This window comes from Pollicipes pollicipes, unplaced genomic scaffold (genome assembly GCF_011947565.3).
Source record: "Pollicipes pollicipes isolate AB1234 unplaced genomic scaffold, Ppol_2.1 Scaffold_7261;HRSCAF=8764_pilon_pilon_pilon, whole genome shotgun sequence".
In the NCBI taxonomy this organism is placed as follows: domain Eukaryota; kingdom Metazoa; phylum Arthropoda; class Thecostraca; order Pollicipedomorpha; family Pollicipedidae; genus Pollicipes; species Pollicipes pollicipes.
In genome coordinates, this window is record NW_023597054.1 from 53,965,924 (window position 1) to 53,991,805 (window position 25,882).

Below are 25,882 nucleotides of genomic sequence, written 5' to 3' on the forward strand. Positions count from 1 at the left end.
ATCGTCGTCACACGCCGCGTGACCTCTGTGCACGGTCCACAAGCGGGGATCGTCGTCACACTCCGCGTGAGCTCTGTCACGGTCCACAAGCGGGGGATCGTCGTCACACACGCCGCGTGACCTCTGTGCACGGTCCACAAGCGGGGATCGTCGTCACACGCCGCGTGACCTCTGTACACGGTCCACAGGCGGGGATCGCCGTCACACACCCCATGACCTCCGTACGCGATCCATGAGCGGGGATCGTCGTCATACGCCGCGTGACCTCTGTACACGGTCCATAAGCGGGGATCGTCGCCACACGCCGCGTGACCTCCGTCAAGGCCGTTACGCCACGAGCTGGGTCACGTGACGCACTAGGGTCGTTATGTGACGCATAAGGGCCTTCACATAGCGCACCGAAAACGTCATGCGACGCACCAGATCCATCACATCACACCAGGACCGTCACACTGATCTGACACACCAGTATCGTCACGTGAGGTCGTCACGTGACGAGCCAGGGCCGTCTCACGTGGCGTATGAGGCAACGATACGACTGTAGCGCAGCTGCCAGCCGCGCCGGGGATTTGCCACCGGCCGTAAAGTGGCGAGATGACGGCAGGCGCTGTCAACGAAAATGACCAGGTCGAACGCGGCGCGCGGCCGGCGCGGCCGCCGAGCCGAGGGCTTGCTGCCGTGCCAAAGCCAGAGGCGTGGGCGGCGCGAAATCACAAGGAATAAATGCAGGCATGTATGCATTATACACACCCATCCACCTATATATATATATATATATATATATATATATATATATATTGTGTTTATGTCATTATAATTACATATACTGAAATGAATATAAAAAGCAAATCTTAGTCCGAACTCAACGTACCGAAAACCTATTTTACCTACCCAAGCACGAGGTTTTTCGAGCTGCCATGTAGTTTTATTTAATAATTTCGCCAGTTAAATGTCGAACTTAGAGGGGTATTCGCATGTGAGGACATTGAAGCGAGCATCAGATATTATGAAACAAGCTCACTTATCATTACTGGTATGCTATTAAGTGGAAAAGACTACTCTAAGCAACACAATTTTGCTGTTTAGAAATACGCTCCTGAATGCATCATGTTTTCATTACGCCATCGTACCTTGCAAAACATCGACTGAGAGCTAATTGACGGTCGTTATATACGGAAATCGTTCTCACGAACGCCAGATATGAATGACTTGACAATTCTATTTTTGGCCTTGGTCGCCGCATGGCTTCTGAAATGGCATGACTCGAATGACGTTTTCATGACCATAAATGCCAAGGTGGCCTTAAAATACTCCCCGAAATAGTCTCCCCATGTTCGTGGGTGTCCAGCTCAGAAACTAGAGTGGTTTAGATCTTAAGAAGGGCAGAGCTGTGAACTGCGCCGAATGATTTTCAAGATGGCCATTTCAGTTCAAAACGCGATAGAAACGTAGAACACTACCTTTAAGAGCATATCCCCTCAGTATATCAGTTTCTTCATGTTGAGTTAGAATGCTAGAAAAGCTATGCATATATACATACATATATATACATATATATATATATATATATATATATATCTGGGTTAGAGGGGCGTTCCTCCACTCCAGTCACACAGGCTTGAGGAGCGTCACCCATCAGATGGGCTCGACAGGCATCATTTCACCCCAGTCAGAAGGCCTCGAAGGGCGCGTCTTCCAACCCTGTCAGAGGGGCTCGAGGAGCGTGTCCCCCACTCCTGTGAGAAGGGTTGGAGGAGCGGCTCCTCATCCCAGGAAGACACGCTCGAGGAACGTCCCCCCCCCTCCCACCACTGTCAGATGGGCTCGCGGGGCATCGCCCCACCCCAGTCAGAGGGGCTCGAGGAGCGCGTCCCCCACCCCTGGGGCTGGAAGGGCGTTCCCCCACCCCAGCCAGACAGGCTCGAGGAGCGCCCCTCCATCCCAGTCAGACAGGCTCGACGGGCGTGCCCCGCTCCGCCAGCGGAGACCGAGGAACGTCGCTGTCAGCGTCGACCGCGTCGTCGGCACGACTCGGCTCTGATGTCACCCAGTGGGCCGGAAGCGGCCAGGCCGTCGTGGCCGCGGGCGCCGCACCTCTGTGCCGCTCTTGGCGAAGCGAGTTATGAGCTCGGTGACCGACTAATACACTGCCGGCTTGACAAGGCACGTGTCGGCCGGAGCGGCTCCTCGAAGACACAGACTTATATCGATGCTGAGGCTGAGACATGCGCGATGTGAAGCCAATATTTCAAGGAATTTCATTACCGGTATATGCCATGACATCCGTCCTCGGCTAAAAGGGTGAAAATCTCCCCAGCCTTAAAGCAGCGTTTTATGCATTCCGTCTGTCACCGTGCCATCAGGAATCTCCATATTTATTGGCGCGAATCAATGGGCGGAGCTCGCCCCGGTGGTCGGGTGGGCCCCACGTGAATACGAGAGGGCGCGGGTGATCGGTCGACTGGCGCGACAGCAGACCAGCGGCGGCCGGAACAGCGGGCCCGGATCAGCAGCGAACGGAGCAGCGGGGCTCAGACCAGCAGCGGCCGGATTAGCGGGGCCCGGACCAGCGGCGGCTGGAGTAGCGGGGTCCAGACCAACGGCGGCCGTCGTAGCGGGGCCCGGACCAGCGGCGGCCAGCGTAGCAGTGCCCAGATCAGTAGTGAACGGAGCAGCGGCGCCCAGACCAGCAGCGGGTGGAGCAGCGGGATCCATCCGACTGGCCCTACTGCCTTGGCGGGCGGCGCCGACGGAGGCGCGCACTGCCGGCCGCCGCTGAAACAACCCGGCCGGCGCCAGTGTGGTCAGGCGCGTCTCTGATGCTGTGATCGATGGCAGCGCCGGCCGCGGATCATTTAGCAGCGCCTGACGAGAGCGGCGGTGTCAGGAGGCCGCCGCGCCGCTGCCCGCGTGCTGCGCCGCGCCGGGCGTCGCCGTGTCGGCGGCGCTCTCCGGAGGCCCCGCTCGGCTCGCGCGAGTTAAACCTCGGACGAGCCTCGCGACGCCCGCTCGGGCCAGCACGTACCTGGAAGCCGTCGTAGGTCCACGAGCCGAACTTCATGACGCACGTCTGCTCGTCAAATGGGAAGTACTCGACGTCAATGAGGCACGAGGACTTGTAGATGGCCGGCGGTACCCATACCACCAGGCCGTTGAAGTGCAGCTTGGCCTTGGTGGTCAGCGTCACCTCGAAGTTACCGTCGGCACTGCAACAGAACGGGCCGGTCATCTCTGCAGAAGCGGGCGAAATCGAGCGCGCCATGCGATCACGTGCCATACATTTTTCAAAACTACCAATCATTTTGACATCAGCCCCTTTCGACCGTTATTAGCGTGCACCGGGCTTCAATCTTTAAAGAATGATGACAACCATTAGAATTCAATGACACGGATTATTGGTAGATCGGAGTGATGTGCTAGCGCGTGTATGTATAGCACGCAACCAGAAGCGGGAAGAGGGGGGGAGGGCTGTCCTGCGTTCTCCGCGCTCTATCTTACAAGTGTTGTGGGACGGAATGCAGCATGCCTATGTTTCATACATTGGGTGATTTGAACCATCTATTTGGTTTGCTACTTAACTGTCAGGTGTACATACTAGTTTACTGATACCGTCACAGTGTAGCGTGTAGTGCTGCTACGTTACTGACCTGGCGTTGCAGTCTTCAATTAATGTTTGGAGGGCCATCATAAGCCCAAAGGCCTGCTGCTGTTAGATGGCAAATATGGCCGAAGATATCCAAAGGTCATGGAGTTAACACCTAACAAAAAAGTGAGCAATTTATATCATTACCCGAACGGCCCATGCATTTAAGAGTTCGTGCTTATGACGCTTCAGCTGTTTCAACCTGATGTGCCTTTTTGCATTGTTACGTGCTTTGTTACGTGTTTTTTGTTATTGTTGCGCACTTTCAAAAATCGGCCTTGTCCACTGCACGGCATGTCCAGCAAATGCAGCGACGCCGTGGGAGGGTTGGTTAAGCTTCGGTTTGCTTCGGCTGGAGGTAAGCTTCGCTCTATTTCTGACCCGTCCCAACCTGCCCCGGTGTTCTCCCGCTTCCATGCATAATGCAATCGGTGGAGCGCTGTCCTCAGCTCGGGAGAAACGAATAATTCCCCTTAGTCAGTGGCGGCAAATGCTGACGTCGGACGTGACGTTCCTGATGACGCGCTGTCGTTGGCTGACGTTCGTCGCCTCCGTGCGTTAGCGGGCAAACCTAACGCACACAATAGAGGAGAACCACACGGCACACACACACACACACACACACACACACACACACACAAGGCTCCCCGCATTGATCCGTTCGCCGAGCTCGCCCACCGCCCCGGGTCCTTTGGATGATAGCACAATGACCATCATACTCGCAGCAGCGAACCCGAAAGGCGATTTGGAGAGGTGCATGCCATTGTATTTGACTGGAAGCTACGACGTCTGAAAGGTGTATCCGAGCTTTGAAGCTTGAATGCGCCGAGAGATGTATAGCACACATTCTGACTGACGGCTGGTTCCGAGCACACATTAACAGTTATACGCACACCTCACCCAGATGTCACGCAAGTCCATGTGCTTCACCAACCGGGCGTTGTCAGCTATAATTGCTGGTGTATTTCTCTACACGAGTTCGCGTGGCATTAGCGTCACAGCCTCCGGTGAGCCTGCGGCCTGTGGGCATATCCCTGCGGCGATTATTACACCGATGCGCTTGTGCAAGCCTGGGATATTTTAAGTTATTTCGCCTACCACGAACACTGCTGATTACAAACGTTCTCTATAGAAGGTTGCGGCGTCTAGCACTGGGACTGGGCCTCTTCCTGGAGCATTACTCTGTCGGTTTCCAATAAATATATGCATTAGTTTACTTGCGTATTTCGCATCAAGGAAACTATCAAACTGATATGCCGTCGCGGTACAAAATTTTGAAGTCTATAAGGTGAACCTCGGTGTTTTTACATGAACTCTCACTTTCTGTTGACTGTGAAATTTTATAATTATAGCCCATGCGTAGAAGCCATGATAACTTTGCTATTGCGTGACCATCCAACTAGTTTGCTGTGTAGTTTCACGGTATTGCCACCTCACCATAGATCACGAACAGGTGTGTAGAACCATCAATCCGCCTGTTGGGTTATGCAAGCGACGACCACATCGAATGTGCACGGCGGTGGACGCACATCACGTGCGCAATCCTCGAGCGTGACCGAGTAAATGTAGTGTTCACCAGGGCCGCGTGAAAACGCGATGGCGCTGTGCAGTCGGTCGCTGCGGGGCGCCGGAAGAAAATGTGTGTGTGGTGAGGGGTCGCGGAGCACAATGGGTTCTGCAGGATGTAATGACGGTTGTGAGTTTGCGGTCACGAAGCACACTGGGTTCTGCAGGGTGTACGGACGGTTGTGAGTGTGGAGTCACGGAGCACACTGGGTTCTGCAGGTTGTAAGGACGGTTGTGGGTGAGGGGTAACGGAGCACACTGGGTTCTGTAGGGTGTATGGGCGGTTGTGAGTGTGAAGTCACGGATCACACTGGGTTCTGCAGGGTGTAAGGACGGTTGTGAGTGCGAGGTCACGGAGCACACTGGGTTCCGCAGGGTGTAAGGATGGTTGTGTGGTGTGGGGTCGCGGAGCACACTGGGTTCTGCAGGGCGGCGATACACATAGCAACGTGCTGGGCATCCAGTGAGCCAAATCTGACATACACACTGTTGGACCGAAGCTAACCTAGCTCAGGCGTGTGCGCCATGTCGCAAGGCTTCATCCGAAGAGAATGATCATTCATAGATGGCTTGATTAATCCCTCTTCGTGGCATGCCATTACGGATGGCATGGAACGCGGGTTAATGTGGACAACCCATCACCACATCGTGTGACTCCAGCGGGGCGTCGGCTGGAGCCGACCGCAGCTCACCTACCCCGGTCTCCCCGACGCTGCCGGTACCGCAGCTCACCTACCCCGGTCTCCCCGACGCTGCCGGTACCGCAGCTCACCCACCCCGGTCTCCCGACGCTGCCGGTACCGCAGATCACCTACCCCGGTCTCCCCGACGCTGCCGGTACCGCAGCTCACCTACCCCGGTCTCCCCCACGCTGCCGGTAACGCAGATCAGCTGGGGGAGCGTGGGACACCGACCAATGTGTAGCAGCCATGTGTGTTCGGCCACCGAAACCGCACTGATGAGGCCGGCTCGCCTTTCATGTTCCAGTGGTAACTGGCCGAGCCAGTCATGGTAAAACGGGGGAGACCGTGCTATGGCATTGCGGAACAGATTTAATAATGCATCACAAATCGCCCGCTGAGCGGACATTGCTCCCTGGAGTTGTGGGCTCAAGGCATTTACTACAAATTTTTTAGCAGGGCGTTGATCTTGAACCCATTCCGACAAAACATTAGGTCAATTTGTTTCAAATATGTATACCACATAAAGGTCCATCCTATTCGCGTTGCATTTAGTGACAGCAACAATCCATTCGCCGATACTGAAGCCGAAACTCTGCGGACGACTTCCACGGGGGATCTTGAGAGATGAGGATGCAGCAGACCATTCCGAAGCTCCCGAAGTACTCCGCACACGGCAAGAGTGACCGAGGACTGCTGCGAGAGGTCGTGCCGAGTTGCGTCTGGCCCCAGGAGCCGCCGAGGGGGGGGGGGCATGCAAGCGCAGGTACTGACTTGTTGTAGAGCACGATGTCGGGTCGCCAGATGTGGTCGGAGGGCACGTGCAGAACCTCCACGCCGCCGTACTCGCGCGGCTCCCAGATCAGCTTGTAGTCGTGCCAGCTCTGCGGGCACGGCGCCCGACACACTGCAGAGGCCGCACAAGCCACGGGGCGGAACACGGGGACCGCACGGGCCACGGGGCGGCACACGGAGACCGCACAAGCCACGGGGCGGCACACGTAGACCGCGCAAGCCACGGAACGGTAGACGGAGGCCAGACAACGGCGAAAGCGTATCACCGCCACCGGACGCAATACACGGCGATGCACGGGGGGTCGCATGCGCGTCACACACTGAGGGCACTGCGAGACGCAACTGCAGGGCGATGCATAGAGGCGAAGCACACAGCAGCGATAGAGAACGGGGCAGAGTGCGCTGCATAGGCGGAACACTGAAGCTCCACCTTCTGCAGAAGTGGGACATGGGGACAGGATGCAATGCAGAGCAAGGCAAAGAGATGTGGCAAGATCTTGGGTGACAATGAAAGGTCGAGGCCGGCAACGACAGTTCAAAGCAGCATACTGCACATTGAACGATCGTTAGTAGTAATCTAGTGCACCACAATACACGTTCGGGGAACGTGTGGCAGTTCAGGCCGACACCGTGCATGGTCGCAGAGAGGTGACAGCAGTCCAGAGTGACACACTGCACAGTCGAGGAGCGGTGATATCAGTCCACAGCAACACACTGCACGGTGAGGGGAGCGGTGATAGCAGTTCACAGCGACACACTGCACGGTCGGGGAGCAGTGATAGCAGTCCACAGCGACGCACTGCATGGTCGGGGAGCGGTGATAGCAGTCCACAGCGACACACTGCATGGTCGGGGAGCGGTGATAGCAGTCCACAGCGACACACTGCACGGTGAGGGGAGCAGTGATGGCGGTCCATCTATGAATGATCATTCTCATCGGATGAAGCCTTGCGACATGGCGCACACACCTGAGCTAGGATAGCTTCGGTCCAACAGTGTGTATGTCAGATTTGGCTCACTGGATGCCCCACTGCATGGTGAGGGGAGCGGTGATAGCAGTCCACAGCGACACACTGCACGGTGAGGGGAGCGGTGATCGCAGTCCACAGCGACACACTGCACGGTGAGGGGAGCTGTGATAGTAGTCCACATCGACACACTACACGGTCGGGGAGCGGTGATAGCAGTCCACAGCGACACACTGCACGGTGAGGGGAGCGGTGATAGCGGTCCACAGGGACACACTGCACGATGAGGGGAGCGGTGATAGCAGTCCACAGCGACACACTGCACGGTCGGGGAGCGGTGATAGCAGTCCACAGAGACACACTGCACGGTGAGGGGAGCGGTGATAGCGGTCCATAGCGACACACTGCACGGTCGGGGAGCGGTGATGGCAGTCCACAGCGACACACTGCACGGTCGGGGAGCGGTGATGGCAGTCCACAACACACTGTATGGTCAGGGAGCGGTGATGGCGGTCCACAGCGACACACTGCACGGTCGGGGAGCGGTGATGGCAGTCCACAGCGACACACTGCACGGTCGGGGAGCGGTGATAGCAGTCCACAACAACACACTGTATGGTCAGGGAGCGGTCCAGTCCAACCAAGGACCGTCACCCGCCTGCCGCCGAGTACATACCGCCGTCAGACAGTCAATGTGGGCTGCGAGAGTCTTTTCAGTGTTCTGCGCACTCAGTTCCTTCCGATATGTTGAAAGCTTTATCATTATCAATGCCATAGCAGCAATGATCACAGGTTAAGGATGAAAAACTTGACGTTTAATGCCTTTGTTTATTATGCCGTACACATTGTGTTGCTCTGTATAATAACGCAAATAAAAAACGCAAATAACGCATGCCAGAATGCAGTACGTAGAATTCATATAATACCAATAACGCAAGTTGTTCAGTGCATGCGCGAGGGATATTATTCACATGGATAAGACAGCAGTAATATCCTTGTTCCTCGGAGAAAAACCAGAAGAATGGAGATATAGTTGGGTTGATACTTCGGGAACATGCCTTTATCAAAACAATAGCATAAGTGAATTCACTTCTGCACGGCTGGGGAGCTACAAAGTGAAGTCACTTCTGCTATTGTTTCGGTAAAAGCATGTTGCCGAAATATCAACCCATCTATATCTCCATTCTCCCGGTTTTTCTCCGAGGAGCAATGGTATTACTACTGTCTTATCTAATGTCGATCTCTTTCTCTAACGGACGCTTATTTTCTGTTCTCGATAAGTTGGAACAGATGCACATTTCATTGATCAAGCTTCCATTCGCATTTCATACAGATGGCTTTGTTTTACTGTTGGTGTAAATTATCTTCGAAATGGATGCAGGATCACATCAAAAGACATGAAACAGTCAGTAGCAAATCAGTATGTGCACGTTGCTTAAAACATGCTGCCTGCTCAACCTGCTCCTACTTACCTGCTCAACCCACAAATTTGTGGTCATGATTTGATTCTTTAGGTTCTGAAACAAAGAAACAATGAATTTTTACATATGTTTTGCACGCAACCAGCAAGACGGTTACAATTTGAGGCGAAAACAAACACAGATAAACGACGATGACAGGAACGCAGGTGTTACGAATAATACGTGTCCAAGTTCGGTCTACAACACGCAGATGTCGGTACATCTGACTGTTACAGAATAATGTCCCAATACAGTGAAGGACGTGTATTGCTGTACAATGAAATTGCGGCCTCAGCTCTGTCCTGAGCCTAGGGGCTATGGTAGGAGCCTCCCAACACTCAATTTGACAGAAATTATTTTCAGTATATCCTGTCACCGTTTGTTTGCACGGGTAATTTCGTGCACAACTCTCTCAAGTTAACGTCACACCTTTTGAGGAATGTGGCTAAAAACTAAGAAGTCCAACGGGATAGGCAACATTCCGATGTGTATGAAATCAGCTGCATACCTTTACTAATGATTTTAGCAAAATGAGCAACGAGTTGCAGCACCCTGTGCGGTGCCCTCGCTCTCCTTTCCTCTCTGTTAATTCCTTCCTGCACTAATGAGCTTTTTGGCTGCAAAAAACCAACAACAATTGTATTGCACCGCATTCCCAATTACACGCCCGCTGTAATAAAAATACAAGAAATATTTTGTGGTAAGCCCCACAAGACGCTTCCCATGCACTATTCTGGACAACCAACAGCTGGACTACGTCATCTGCTTATAGCAACGCTGCTGTCCTGGTGGCATGTGTGCTGCCGTCCTCCATCAGGGAACAGACGGGCAAACACACTCCCCGTATTGCGGGGAAAACAAACCGGAGAATATGATCCTCCGGGCACACAGGCGCGCAAACCGCCGGCGCAAATGGAACCAGAGAGTGTGTGTGTGTGTGTGTGTGTGTGTGTGTGTGTGTGGTGTGTGTGTGTGTGTGTGTGTGTGTGTGTGTGTGTGTGTGTGTGTGTGTGTGTGTGTTGTGTGTGTGTGTGTGTGTGTGCGTGTGTGCGTGCGTGTGTGCGTGTACGTGTGTGCGTGTGCGTGTGTGCATGTGCGTGTGTGCGTGTGCGTGTGTGCGTGTGGGTGTGTGCCTGGGCGTGTGTGCGTGTGCGTGTGTACGTGTGCGTGTGTACGTGTGCGTGTGTGCGTGTGCGTGCGCGCGTGCGTGTGCGTATGCGTATGCGTGTGCGTGTGCGCGCGTGCGCGTGCGTATGCGTGTGCGTGTGCGTGTGCGTATGCGTGTGCGTGGCCGACACAACCGCATGAGCTGGCTGCCTACACTGGCCGACCACCCCGGACAGCGCACAGCAACAACCGCAGAACATTGAATAAAAATCCATCGCTTCTTTACGGATATTTTCAAGTGAAATTAAATGGAAATTGGCTAGACAAAGTGAATAATTTCCAATTGATAACAAGCTTTCGAGCGGAAGGATTCCCGTACATGATATGTGGTGCGAATATCCGTTTGATCAGCCGCTGGCAAATTAGGTTTGCATCACCAAGCCTCGCTGCCTAATGGACCCCGGTAATTGAAACTTATTTTGAATACAACGGCAGCGAATGGATTCAGACTTGGGTACCCCTCTAAACAACAGTGGAGAAGAAGCAATGTTATTAGAAATGTATGCGACAAGAGCAAATGGCTTATACGCTGTTGATGCGTAATGAATACATAGCAGCGGACGTTCAAAAGATGTCTCACCAACGTGGTCTAACTCTTGCGAGCGTTACACAATTCTCAAAAAATGGCTACCAGCTACACGCGATAACGTGTGCGGGCTTCTCTCTCGTCAGCGAAGGGGTTAACGACACGTTATTTACCACGCAAGGTGCTACCCCGTTCTTTGCATCAAGCTTGTAGACATGATAACCGGCTGATGGGCACCGCTGTCTCAGTAAGTCCACAAGCCGCGCGCGGCGAGGCAGAGGTCAGGCCAGGGAGTCCCGGAGGGCAATGTACCACGCCCAAACCACCAGATTAAGACAAGCACACTTTCCCACTCAAAGTGTCATTCCAGCTCAGTCTGGGTGTACATGCAGGTCAGCGTTTGACGGGCTGCCTCGGTAATGGCATCACTGGTCGTGAACACGCGAAACATTTGGCTCCTTTTACGGCGGAAAAGCCGAGCCGTGGCCGAATATGACCGGCCGTAAAAGAGCCGTTACACCTCACCGAATATCTTTCGAATGTCGCACCGATGACAGCGCGTTTCCTCAAGCCCTGTTGACGCAGAATTTGCGTACTGAGACTCCCGATGTCAGTCTCATCGCATCCTTGAAATGTGCACCTGCGTGCCTGCAGCCGACGTGCAGATGTGTCGACTGCGTAGCATACAGACTTGGCCTTCCGGCATGTTCCGTCAGCAAAGCCAATATTATTCTGTAGCAACGGGGGTATCGGCAGACGCGAACAAATCGGGTCACTCTAACCAGGTCTCTGTCAGACGTGAATAACTAGGTCTCTGTCAGACGTGAAATATCATGTAACGTGTGCACAACAACGAGTTTAGTTGCAACTGGGGTTGATTTCTTGGGTTGCAAAATATCTACACTGCTAATGAGTGACACCTATCTCGGCGAGTGTTTTTTTTTACTAAAAATAAGTTCTGCGTCTATATAAGTGTTTCTAAAGCATAATATGACATGCACTGTGAAACTTGCGAGACGTTCGGACCGATTACTCGCCATCGCAGTCTCTTTGCACGAAAATTCTTCAGCTTCCATGAGTCAATGAGTCCCTGAGACGTTGGTACCTCAACTGAGTGCGCCACTGACCTGCATCATTTTCGATGCTGTAAAACAACACATGAAGCTGATAAAGTACAAGTAGGCGGGGTTTATCAAGTGCACCAATCATGATGTGAGTTTGATCCCACGCTTTCCGCATCAAGTGCGAGCCCGAGCCTGAATCATGAAGTGTTTGGCCTGGGTTCGAGTCTGAGTCAACCAGTTCCAATAGACTTGGGTAATGCCTAGCCTGAGTTCTGGTTGGAGTGTCTGCCTCCAGTCCGAGTCGGTCTTAACCTTTTTGTTTCGAACTTGATGATCAGGATGGTTGGGGTTTTAGGGCTTGTTGACGTTTTTTTCTCGTTTTTTTCTGACGTTTTCAATTTTGCGTCCAAGTTTGAGCTTGATTCCAAGTACCAGGTCTTCCAAATATCTGAATCCAAGTCTGATTCCTTTCTTTTGGACTGGAGCATAACCCAGTTCCGATTATTCTGTGGCCTGAATCGTGACCTTTGCGTCCGACTCCAAAGATGTTTTAAGCACGAACTTGACGTCCGGCTGACGACCTCACCTCTGGTAGCTACGAGCGTAAAAGTAAGTTTGAGGGCTCAGCGGTGACAAATGGCACGGTCTGAACTGAAATAGGCCGACAAATGGTTTTCTCTCCGGATTTGACCTACGCTTTCCTCAAAGCTGAGGGCTGCAGTCTAAACTGGGCAGTAATGGGGGTCCCCCCATTACTCTCCCTCCTCTCATTGAACAGAAACTACACCCCTGCTTGCGGCTCGGACCCACTTGGCGCGGTTCCTTTCACAGAAGGCTACCGTACCCGGGCCCATGGCTGCCGCCCGCTCCGAAACCGCTCCCGTAATGCGGGCATGCGCGTGAGAAAATCGCCTCCGCAATGCAGGCATGCGCGCGAGAAAACCGCCTCCGTAATGCGGGCATGCGCGCGAGAAAACCGCCTCCGTAATGCGGGCATGCGCGTGAGAAAACCGCTCCCGTAATGCGGGCATGCGCGTGAGAAAACCGCTCCCGTATTGTGGGCATACACGTGAGAAATCGCCTCCGTAATGCGGGCATGCGCGTGAGGAAACTGCCTCCGTAATGCGGGCATGCGCGTGAGAAAACCGCCTCCGTAATGCGGGCATGCACGTGAGAAAACCGCTCCCGTATTGTGGGCATACGCGTGAGAAAATCGCCTCCGTAATGCGGGCATGCGCGTGAGAAAACCGCCTCCGTAATGCGGGCATGCGCGTGAGAAAACCGCCTCCGTAATGCGGACATGCGCGTGGGAAAAAAGTTGGTCGCTGTCCAATATAAGTAAAGAAAGTTCATACTTGACATACGCAAATGCATGCAAAAGATATACATTAATCAGGGCCCCGTCGTGTGAATTGCGCCGCTTACATTGTTTTTTTTTCGTTTTGGAGTCAGGTGAGCGATATTTGACAGCATTCTCCGTCCATCTTTTCTCCGCCGTGAGCCGCGAAAATCCAGCCGCGTTTTCTCGGCTCTCTGAGCTTACCATTCATTTCCCTGGGTAACGGTCCGACGACGCGTTATTGCGAAACGCTCTGGGTAGAACAGAAAGCCGGTCACAATGCTTTAGAGTTTACCAGACATGGTTTTATATTTAAATCGCATGAAATTCCACCAGCACTAGTATGGGGAATTTTGCTCGCCCAGGTTTTGAGCATACGGTGCCTGTAAGACCAGAATAAGTCATATGGCCAAGCGTCTGCGGCAGGGGCACCTGTCGCGTTATAAGGGAAAGTTCGGTCCCACAGCAGTGACGTTTCTCTGTTAGTTCATTGGCTTCGATGGGACGACAGTTATATGGGCAGTGGATCATAGGGATATTTATGAGGACCAGGCTGCCATTCAGAATTGGACATGTAGCATACAGGATTTATGCTGGCCTTCTGTCTGCAACAGCCATGGCTCTAGATATTTGCGCTAGCAGCTGTATAAAACTACAAAACGATCTTATTTTACAACTAATATCGAAATTTGTAATGGTTCTGCTGGGTGCACCAGCAAGTGAGAAAAATGTTGCTGGACGACTCACATTTTCAGTATTTCAGTATTCACATTTTTGATGGACAACGACACCAGCTGCAATGAGTTAATATCACGCAGGATTTCCTTTAGCTTCGGTCAAATGTCGCATCACAGACACTCATCAAGTACATCGTTACCGTTATAGGCATCGTTAGCGAGCGCAGCGTCGCAGAATGTGTCGCTTTCGACGCAGGCGGTCTTCTTTCCCTGGATGCCGGTTTACGAGACATTTTCGGGCGATGTTCCGCTGCGGGCGGACGATATTTTAGACAGCCGTGGCGTCCGAGACGATGCTATTTTGACCCGTCCGTTGAGGGACGAGGTGACGGGTCCACAGGCCGAGACCGGCGCCGTGCCCGCTGTCGCTGGCCTCAGCGGTCGACCGTCCGCCGCCGGTGGCCTGCCCCGGCGCCGGCTCGACGCGCGCCCCACGACGGTCCGGCGCGCCGTCATCAAATGCGCGCGCCCCATGACGGTCCGGCGCGCCGCCATCAAATGCGCATCACATCGCCAGCGTCAACGACCGGCGTCGACGGCAGATTTCGGCCGGCCGGACCGACGGTGGCGGCTGCCAGCAGCTGGACGTGGGCGCCACAAGCGTCCTGCGTGCCGCCCGTCGGCGTTGGAGCGGTCATAAAATGCCGCCGCCGAATATTCGGCGACGGCAAACTGACTGGGAAAGGGTTCAGGCAGACGGACCTGTGACAGCCAATCGAAATGTCCTCTCGGAGAATCTCGCGCGTCAAAGTCCCGAGAACTAATCAGGAGAACGACTTTGGCGGTTCCGCTCCCCGACAGGAATTAGGACATTCAATCCAAACGTCGCATTAGGCGCTGTCACTCCCATGAATAATCCAATCTATAAACCCACCCAAGGGACCCTCACTTCGGCCGTTTCTCATCCGCCCGGCAGCTTCGACCGCCACCATCTGGGGCCTCTGACGGCAGCAGGCGACAGCGCCGCTGCTCGCGACGCCGCCCGACGCCCTTCGGAGCGACGCGCGCGGCACGGCGTGCGCGGCTCGCTGGTCTCCGGCGGCGGCGCGCCGCTAGCGGCTCCTCCCATTGTCTGTCACGCCCGGTGGCCGGGCATCTGACCTGCTTGTTGCCCATCGATCCCGGCCGGCGGCGGCGGCGGCGCGCGCCGGCCCCGGCTCGCTGCCGATTACGGCCCAATGATGAAGCCGCTGGGACACCTCCTGATGTATCGGCGGCATCTTTGCCGGTGGCGGGACGACCGCGTACCGGGGCACAACAGCTATACGATGGTCTGCAAGGCTTAGATACGTATGTGGCGGCACGCGTGAGATTTTGCGGTTCTGGACATCGCCTGGGGTCCAGGGCAGGGCGAGTGAAGTGTCTGAGTCGCCGGGGGGGGGGGGGGGGGGGGACGTGGCTGGACGTCGTCAGACCGGCGAGAAGAGCGAATAACGGTGACACGCAGAGTCGGCGACAAAGAGACCGGCTCTGCAAAACGAAAGTAATATGGTTGCGTTGTGCGTGCACGAAGCTGTCGACAAAAATGTGCCACAAAGGAGTGTGAACACGCTCACGTTACTATGGATATTCGCCAACCGGCACTGCGGTAACGGTCACGACTTCCGTCATGCCTAATGCTCTTAACGATAATTTCTCATGCGATGAGAAATCCTGTCGGTCGCGAGGCGGTCACACGAAGCAGCAAGAGCGGCGCGTCAGGCCTCGTGGTGATAGCCACATGGCCGCACAGCCCGGGCCTGTGCGGCAACAGGGCCCTACAGCCGTGATCAGTCATTTGAGTGCACAGTCGGGACCGCTCGTCATCATCTTCCTGTCGCTGTTTACTGGGTTTAAGGCCACGACCGAAGCTTGCGCTATTTTGCGCCTAATGGAAGGCCGCTAAGGGTGTTCCGTTTAGAGGCTATTTCATCTGCAACCCTACACACACCAAGCCGTGAAAAAGCTACCCCTGGGAGGAGGAGCGTCGGCCGGTGTGCCGCCTGGCCCGTCCGCCGGTGAGGCGTGGGTGCAGCTGTACCGACCGGCCTCGTCAGGTGACGGCAGCTCGGCCAACCACCGGGAGGCAGGGTGGCAGCCGGGGCGCTGACAACACGATCAGGCGTTCGAACGCGGCGTGCTCTTCCTGTGTTACGCCGCGATGAGACTGTCCACGTCTGATATTGGGAGAGGCGGCGTGCCGTAAACAAATCATTTACGCACCCATTTACGGAGATTGGCCGCTGCAGGAAGAGACGAGCCACAAAGCCCGAGGGCGTTATTCGCAAGGCATCATTCGAGCCCATCGTGACTAAGACTTATACTTTGAACCCTGCAGGATGTGGTGCGGCGGTGGAAGAAAATGGGCTGGTCCCAGAGAACCACTTCTATTCGCAGCGAAACACTCGGTCACAATGATGCCGGCGATCGGCAGGAAACCCCCACCCAAGATGGGATTTGTGGCCAGCGGTCCTTTAACGTAGTGAGGATGGCGGGTGTCCACAAATCACAAGTGATGTGCAGCGGACGTGCATCTGGTAAGACGTTTGGGTGATCCACACATGTGCACCTCGCTCAGTTGGGTCACAACATGCAAGTCTTTTCTTCCAGACCATGAAGGGGAAAAGAACGCGCATCATGTCGACAGTGAGTCTTTTGCGTGCGAATTTGAATTGGCTGGCGTATCCTCTGCGGTGTATTAAGTCACTTTTCTTGAACTGTTCCCCGATGCCTAGCACTTACCTTTCAAAATTTATTTTATCGCTCGATTGTTCCGTCGGAATCCTTGCTCATCACAAGAAAACCTAACTGTGTTTTCGTCAAAATGGTTCGCCTTGGCTTTACGCACCTGAGGCCGACGTATTTCTTCAGTTAACCACGAATAAACCGCCCTTATCCACATGCATCATAAATCTGTGGGGACCTTGTTTGATTAGAATACGTTAATCAAAACAATCCAATCCAGCAGAGGGCCGGCGACTCAGGCTTCGGCACACGATATTAGCTCTGTTGCCCATTAACGGCGCCAAAGTCTCGCCGCCACGCACCCGGCGAATCGCCTTGACTTGCAAGCTGGTTAGCTCGCTGCCAGCTGACTTATTTCGAGTGCTGTCAAAGTTGAAATGAATTTGCGCTGATACGGCTCTGACCAGCCTTTTTTGCTTGCGAAGTGATCAAAATTAGTTGATTGTTACATGCCTTGGGTGGGCCACGTGCGCATTCTGGCATTATTAATGCAGATGTCCAGTATCCACCATGAATTGCAGAGTAATTCCGTGACGGCCTCGAGACGTCTCACTCACCCTCAAAGACAAAATTTCAACTACACACATTTTACACTTCATGGTTGCTTTATCGCGCACGCATATAAACGACTCGCCGTCATGAAAAAAGCAACAAATAAATTCCGGCTTAATGATTAAAAACGTTTAAATATATTTCACTCGTCATGTATGCAAAACATTAGCATCACGGCGGCCACGTTTTGACCACATTTCAATGCACGGCATATAGAGAGATCACGACATTGTGGTCGTTCTTTGGTACATGGTCCCGCTTGGAACAAGAACTCGAAAAACATCTTTCGGCGGATTCTCGTGCTCGGGCATACGTAGTGTTCACAGACTAATTAAATTGAAGAAATACCTTGAGTAGGGAGCGAGTAGTGGGTAGCTCTAGTTGAATGAACAGCATAACTATGGCGTGCCGGTGATCCGTTTTTTCGGCTGTGAGGCTTCATCATCACGAGCACAGACCACAAAAATGCATATTCTCTAGTTTTGGAACGACGCTGAAGAAAACGCCACCGTAATCAAGGTTTCCATTTCAGGCAGCAATGCTGGAGTGCATGCGTCCGTTTGATCTGCGTGTGTGTTGAAAATGGCCTGTAATCGACACATGCCACCAATTTTCCAGCACTTTTCCGACTTATCAAGAAATAAGTGGTTTGCCCATCACTTAACGCTGTCACGATTATGAACTTTTCGCTCACCCTTTCTCGTGCATTCGCAGCCTCATGCGATGTTTGAAAAAGACTCCCTTAGACAGCATCGCTTGTCCAGGGGTATCACTGAAATTCGTGGCGAAATTCAGACAAAACATTCTCGCTACCATGAGCCGATAACAGCAGCCGTGCCACGCTATATCTATATCAAAAACTGCTACTACTATTGCCGATATATGCACAGGTACCATCCTGAGCACAGTATAGATATCCTTTATAATTGGAGCCATTCCTCAGCAGCTGCCTTTTCGGCCTAAAGAATTATGGGATCATAAATACAAGAGCATAGCTAGAACAAGAAAAAGCTGTTGCATCACAGGCACAAGATGCGGCTCAGCACTCTTCAAAGCGATTTGCGCTAGCCCACACGGACCCCAGACATATGAATGTATCCCAGCATCAGGCATGATGTTTTAGCAACTAAGGCCCATTGTTCGGGTGCATCGGTCCATCTTGCTCGTATCATGCTACAACTCTATGCATTCGGTTTTTCGACGGCCTCTTTGTAAGTTTTGATCAGTGGCAGTCTCAGGTCATAACAACCGTCGATTGTAACTGCCTGCGAGGTCAGCTCGTCTCAACTCCGGACCTCGAGAGCTGTCATCACACCGAAGCGGGTCCAGTATAAGCCGAAGAGATGGGCGTAAGCTGACTGGACTCCCACTCAGATCGCCACACTTGTGGGGTTACATCACTAGAGCCGATTGACCGCAAGCGCGATAGAATCAACGCAGTAATTAGCATCATTCGCAGAGCTTAGCATACCATGTGATGTGCTCATATCAGCATTCATATATATATAATGCAATGTATATATATATATATATGTATGCATATACATATATGCATATATGTATATGAATATGCGTGTGTGTGTGTGCAAATAATTTCGGAGCTTTAAGCTAGGCTAATTATATAACTAGCTGCGAGCTTGATAAATGCATCGGTATTCACACATGCTGGCCTGTGTGAGCAAATGGTGCATATGATTGAGCGGGATGCCGATATAATCCGCCTAAAAACAAGCGGTAATGCCAGGGTTGTGAGTTCCATCTTTGCGTCTTCGGCACCATTCCTCGATGGACACAGGCCTCTGTTCTAAACCGTCTAAGGAGAAACTTACACCGATTCGGTCTGGTGTGCTACAAAACGTATTTGCAGTCGGATAATGCGATGGCATTCCTCAAAATACCAGACGCGTCTGTGATGAAATGCATGGCACACGATGTGGGTAAATAAAGCTGACTGCTCACCACGGCTGCGACCCCTTTACACTGTTCTGGGCCGCCGCCGACCATGCCGCCGACCCGTCACCAAGATCCAGAATGTACGTGAACCGTACATGGTTCAAGAACTCCTGAATATCGTTTGGCTTGTATCCCTACCATTCATTTCATAATTTGTATGATGTTATAATCTAATTATATTGCTATAATTTATTGTCATCGGCCACCAACAGACGTTAATGTGCATGTGCTGGTGTGTTGTGGACTGCTCGAGTTGCATCTGCTGTCTGCGACTGCCACCGTCATCAGCTTCCCTGGCCAGGGGGTCGAGTGGCTCAGTTTGGCCATGCCCTGTTACAATCGACGTGAGAGACTGTCATGAGAATGATCGGAAGTCGAGGCTGTCCAACAGCCGAAGACCTCCTCTGTCCCGACCTCCTAAGCTGTTGGCAGTGTAGCTATGCGTACGCTCCCAACATCTGAACACAAAACCTAGGTCTTGCGATTGGAATTCACAAGACACAGCGCTTCGGACGCTTGGTTGCTTGGGAAGGTGTGAATCATAGTAAGAGAGTCAAAGCAATGCAAGACTGCTTCTAAACACATCTGTTGCGCAACCTGTCTTCAAGCCAGACACCTCGCCCGCATTACCTGGTTGAAGGTGACTGTGTCACATATGTGTGTAGATTATTTTAAAATGATTGCGGGGCCAAAGTCGTGGCAGTAGCCGAAAAAGGGCAGGTACGACAAACTTCTCGGATTTCATCAACCACTATGTATAAAATGTACTTATCCACAGCAACCACAAATAGAGGCCGCAATTTGCATCAGCTTTTTAAAAGCACGCCACTTTTTGTAACAGGTTTACAGTCACACCTCTTCCGCATACTGAAATGTTAAATACTTTCAGAATATGTCATTGCGTACTAAAGTAAGTTATTGACTATTGGCCTCTGTATTTACAGGAATGGACTGTCCACAAAATACGTGTCTATCGCAACCGTTTTACACGCACGTTCTCGATAAATCAAAAGTTAACCAGCAAAATTGCAGGTATTTCAGTTAAACGAAACATGATGTTCCGCCACGAATTATCTAGGACAGTGGTTCTCAACCATTCCGTAATCACGCTCAGGTAAATTCTTTAATGTTTGGAATCGCTTTCCCGCGTGGTTTCAGTAAACACGCATTGCGAGCCTGCTCTGTGTGCGATATGCTGTGCGAGAACCCGACCCAGTTTTCAATATGTCTTTAATATGGTCAACATCCTCGAAAATTTCGCTGCCGGCGCTTAGAGTTGGCATAAGCTGCCGACCACCTTACACTGATTTGACCCACCTGACTCTTGACTAAGACGCTTTCCACTTTTGATTTGGGCTGGACGGTGAAGCAATGGATGGCGTAAGCGCGCACCACGGGGTTGTTGTTTAGCGCAGGGGCGGATCCAAGGGGGGCCACAGGGCCATGACCCCCCCCCCCCCCTTGGACCCCGAAGAGTCCATTAGCTCCGAGGAGGCCCCATAGCCGGGCGAACAGGTGGAGTTTTTTTAACACATGATGCAACAAAACTGAGTATCTCTGGACTTCCAGGTGACCAAAAACGGTTGTAAGCGTAAGTGAACGGCCTATGGGAAGTAAAAAAAAAAACAATATTCAATGATTGGAAAAGTTTTGAACTGGAAATTGTAGGCCCCATTACACCACCTAGGGGCCCATGCTGTTTCTGGGGGTCCTGCTCACCTGCAAGATCATTTCGAACGTTAAGGAGCATTTCACGTTGCCCTTTATTCCTTTGCACTTGCTCGGAGGGCCTGCGCTGTTGTTGGGGCCCTTCCTGTTAGCGCGTCGGGGCACTCTTGTCAACGACGGGCCCTTCCACGGATTCTTTCCATTCGCCAGAAAGGTTCTGTGAGCTACAGCCGGGGCGCTCTCGGTTGCTCAGGGGCTCTTTACGTGGGTCTCGGTTAACCTGCGGGTCTCGGTTAACCTGCTCACGCTGTGGGTCTCGGTTAACCTGCCGACACACTTGCGATATGCTCATGGGCCCTTTTCCTTGGTATAGGGCGTTTCCAATGCTCTGGCACTTGCTTAGTGCCCTAACCTCTTGTCGGGAGCCCATCTGATGGCCTGATTGGGCACACTCAGTCGTTCGGGGACCCTCCACACTGGGTGTTGGGTACTGCTTTTCTGAATGGGGGCCTTACGCTCTTGTGGGGAGGCCTATCTATGCGATAGCCTGCGCGGGCACATTCGGTCGTTCAGGGGCCCTCTAGATTGGGCCTTGAGCACGTGCTCTTTGAATGAGGCCCGATGCACTTGTCGGGGGCCCTCTGTCTGCCTACTTGGCCGCACTGGATTGCTCCAGGGGCCCTGTGCATTGGTTCTTAATGTTTGAACTCTATCTTTCGAGGGCCCTCCGCATCGGGTTTTGGGTACTTCTTATTTGAATGAAGGGCCTTACGCTCCTGTCGGGACCCCTTCTGGTGAGATGCTCGGGCCCATTCGATAGTGGGAGACTTCTATATCTGGTTTTGGCTACTTCTTTTTTGAATGGAGGGCCATCCGCTCTTTTCGGGGGCCCTATCTGTTAACCTGCTGTGGCGCACTCAAGTATTCGGGGCCCTCTGCATCGTGTCGTGCGTATTTCATATTTGAACGGAGGGCTCTACGCTCTTGCCGGGGCTCCATCTGTTAACCTGCTCGGGCACACTCGAATATTCGAGGGCCCTCCACATTGTGTCTTGGGTACTTCCTATCTGAATGGAGGGCCCTACGCACTTGTCGGGGGCTTATCTGTTTGCCTCCTCGGCTACGCTGGATTCTTCGGGGCCCTGTATTTTAGGTCTTGACGTTTTAATTTAGGGCCCTACACTCCTGTTGGGGCCATCTAATAATCTGTTCGGGTACCCTCTATCTTTCGGGCGCCCTACGCACTGGATTTTGGGCACTATTTATTTGAATGGAAGGCCCTACGCTCTTGTCGGGCCCCTTCTGACAACCAGCTCGGGTACATTTCATCCTTCGAGGGGCCATTTACATAGGGTCTTGGGTGCTTCCCGTTTAAATGGAGGACCCTACGCCCTCGTTGGGAGCCCTATCCTTAACCTGCTCTGGCACACCTGATCATGCGGGGGCTTTCTACGTTGGATCGTGGGAATTTCCTATTTAAATGGAGGGCCGTACGCTTTTGACGGGGACCCTATATTTTAACCTGCTCAGGCACACCCGATCGTTGGAGCCCTACATATTTTGTCGTAAGTATTTCTTATTTCAATGGATGGCCCTATGATCTTGGCGGGCCCCATCCATTAAGCTGCTCGGGCCGGTGGCGGATGCAGGGGGAGGCACGGGGCCATGTCCCCATGGACCATGCTGAGAGGACCTGAAGGCTCCAAAGGGATAATAACCGGCCGAACAGACGCAGTTTTCTTGCAACAAAATTGGACGCCTTTGGACCCACGGACGACTAAGAACAATAGCTAGCAAAAGTAAGAGTTCACGAGCAGACGAAGTTAATTCTTTCCTGATTGAAAAGTGTTGCTTGGGGGAAAATGTTGGGGCTCATTACGATGTCCAAAGGCCTTACGCTGCTGCCCGGGCCCTATATGTCCACTTGCCGGGTCAATCTGATCGCTAAGAAGCTTTCTATGTTGCCTTTGATCTCTTTGCATTTCCTCGTAGAGCCCAACACTGCTGTTGGGATGCTATCTGCTTCCATGCCTGGGCATTCTTCATCGATCAGGTTTCTCTCCACGGATTTTTCCATTCGCCCGGAATGCTCTATACGCTTTTCCGGGGCCCATATGCCAGGGCACACTCAGCTGCTCGGTTGCAGTTCATGTCAGTCTCCGGTTCTTTCCACTTACTTGGAGGGCCTAGTGCTCTTGCTGGGAGTGTTATAAGGAAAGGCACCGAGACACTCGTTGTTCGAGGGCCCTCTACCTTGATCGAAGGATATTTCCCTTTGTTCTTATTTGCGGAGGACTCTTCATTCTTATCGAGGCTCTTTCTGTTAACGTGCTCGTACACTCTTGATCGTACAGGGGTATTAATTCATGGTATTGGGTAATTCCCCTTTGCTCAGAGGGTCTCGTGCATTGGGTGGGGCAACATATGTCAGCATGCCGGGGCCCTACCGATCGTTTAGGGGACCACCACGTTGGTGTTGGCTTCTTTTTGCTTGCTCTGAGGATCCTATACTTGTTGACGGGAGCCACTTTGTTGGCCTCCTGCGGCACCCATGATCGTTCAAGTTTCGTTCCAATTGCCCTTGGTGCCTTCGCCTTAGAGCAGCAGTTGAATGTGCCGATGAATTTTTATGCGCAATTGCCGAACGTAATTTTACATGCCGCCGACGTCGTATGCCCCATTTCCATTGGCTATTGAGTGCGTGACACTTATACTAATGCATCACGTACTAAACATACTTTGAATGCTAGGAAATCTTGTGCTCCTTTATAACAAAGGAAAAATTATGCATCAGTCATCAGCCATCAGCTGATTACATCGCTCAGCCCACTAGCTGTAAATACATAAACTAGGAGCCTAGTCCGTGCTTGGTTTCGTTGGTTGTTAGCAGCCAACTCAAGCTTGTTTTTCCTGTTCCTCCGAAACACTTAGCCTCAAAATTACAGCGTTTAACATGCTCTGTAGAAAATGAGTGAGCTCTATGTGTAAGCATGCGTAGGACGCCTAGTTTTATAGGGCTGAGCACAGTGAGATGGGCTTCCGTATTTATTGAACATATGAATAAGTAAATACGCATACATATATGAATATATATACATATATATATATATATATATATATATATATTTCTCGGAAGGTAATGACCGAAAGGCAATACTTTATGAAGCAGTCCCAAACTTCAGGGGCCCCAAAATGTTGCATGCCCCCCCCTGACGAAATCCTGGATTCGCCCCTGGTTTAGCGAAACATATTTGGGGCGCTGGTGGGATAAAATAGCCAAACCTGCCCCGAGGACACGCTAAGACACATTTTAACCCGATGACCTACTTTCCTTTTGAAGTTCGGGAACAGGAGTCTCGCCTTGCGGTATAGGAAACTTTCTCAGATAGGTTTTCTCGCTCTGACTCGGTGTGAGATGTTGTTGCAGGTGATCAAAATAGTTTGGGGGGCCTCGGTAGACAAAACTGGGTTTCAGTAACCGACGTATAGTCGGTTTTATTTGATTTTAGACGCTGTTGGACGCGTGTGGCTCAATAATTTAGTGTATAAGTTGACGTGCGCGGATATTAAAGGCTGTCACGGAAAACCCCGGCAGGAAGCCGCGAGGCGGACTTCAGGCTACCATGCAGTGATCACGCTCGACATGTTGGAAAGGCTTAGTGGTGTTTTGCTAGTCACTATCGGACGATTACCGCTAAAAGTTTTGTCGGTTGATTTCGATTGTCAGGCTTTCGTAACTGTTTCGTTGAACTTTCACATCGAGGTGGGGGTCGGTACATTTCAAGCATTGTTCCCAACATAGTTTATTCCTCACGTTATTGGGTGCTAAATTTCGACCGGTTTTCGTTTAAAACGCGCCCGGGTGGCCGGTTATTCTTTGCTTGGGTGGGGAGCGGGTCTACTTGAACCTCTGAAATCTAAAAAAAAACTAAGAAAACTAGAAACACCGCACTTACAGGGTGGGCTGCCGTCCATGTGAACTCAGTTGTGTCAAAATGTGAGGTTCCTGCGTTCTGACTTTTGGGTCAAATGAGGTCAAACAAGGCCAAACTGAAGATTGGTGTCCAAAGTGCCCGAGGCCCATTTATGCAACCGTCGTGAATATAGATACCTGTTCTGAGCAAAAGGTCACTGATGCTCATTTAAGTTCAGTGGCCTTACGTAAGTTGTTCAGTGCATTAGCGAGGAACATTATTCACATAGATAAGACGGCAGTATCAGCCTTATTCCTGGGAGAAAAACCGGGAGAATGGAGATAAAGTTGGGTGAGGCTTGTGCTTGGGCTTCAGAAGGTTGGGGACCGAAACTCACCGTTGGAGCCAAATTGGACTCAGGGGTGAGGGAGGCAGTGGCCCACTTAAAAGAATACAAATCGACACTCGTGTCATCAGATTTTTGCAACTGTCGTATCGAATATTCACGTCGAAGTGAAGGTCGACACATTTCAAGACTTCCTCCGAATGCAGACCGCAAATAAGGTGGCTACGTTTTTACGTGGCTATGTTGGATGCACATATTCCGCCGCTTTGTTTTCATATTGTGATAAGCCGCAGCAAAATAGCGCAACCTCCTGCGGTCTGTATAACTGAAACATCACTAGATGATGCCAAAACACTCCCACAAAAGCACAAAGCTAAACCACAGTCGGCGAGTTAAAATCGCGTAAAATCGTGTAAATCGTGCAGCTAAAAACATGCAGCATTCATGAACAACAAAATAAAACTTAAGTAAACGCGGTACGACAGCGAAGTTCTAAAAGTGTGACCAAATCAGCAAGCTGCACTTAAATGAATATGATTTTGAATGCACGCAACTTTCATTTTCTTTGGCCTTTTAACCGTTGAACAATTAGTAAAAGTCTTCTTTAAGCTTGATATAATTCCGAGCTCGTATTTGCAATGCCTTACATGTACTCCGGCTCCAGAATATTGGGTGACCCAACTTGCCATTGGGTGGAGGGGGGGGGGCAGAATGGACATTGGGGGGCCAGTGGCCCATCCGAAAACATGCAAATCGACACCTGTGGTGTCACGATCTTCA

General features: G+C 52.0%; 1 protein-coding gene across 1 annotated transcript in view; it reads right to left on the reverse strand.

Annotated features, from left to right (window-relative positions):
• The window catches only part of LOC119112501 (acetylcholine receptor subunit alpha-like), a 62,368-nt gene that overhangs the window by 27,950 nt on the left and 8,536 nt on the right, over positions 1–25,882 (reverse strand). The window contains exons 2-4 of the mRNA XM_037236700.1: positions 9,125–9,169; positions 6,664–6,773; positions 3,026–3,206 (exon numbers count right to left, since the gene is read on the reverse strand). Of these exons, the coding sequence (XP_037092595.1) occupies positions 3,026–3,206; positions 6,664–6,773; positions 9,125–9,169 (336 nt within the window). The remainder of the gene's footprint in view (positions 1–3,025; positions 3,207–6,663; positions 6,774–9,124; positions 9,170–25,882) is intronic.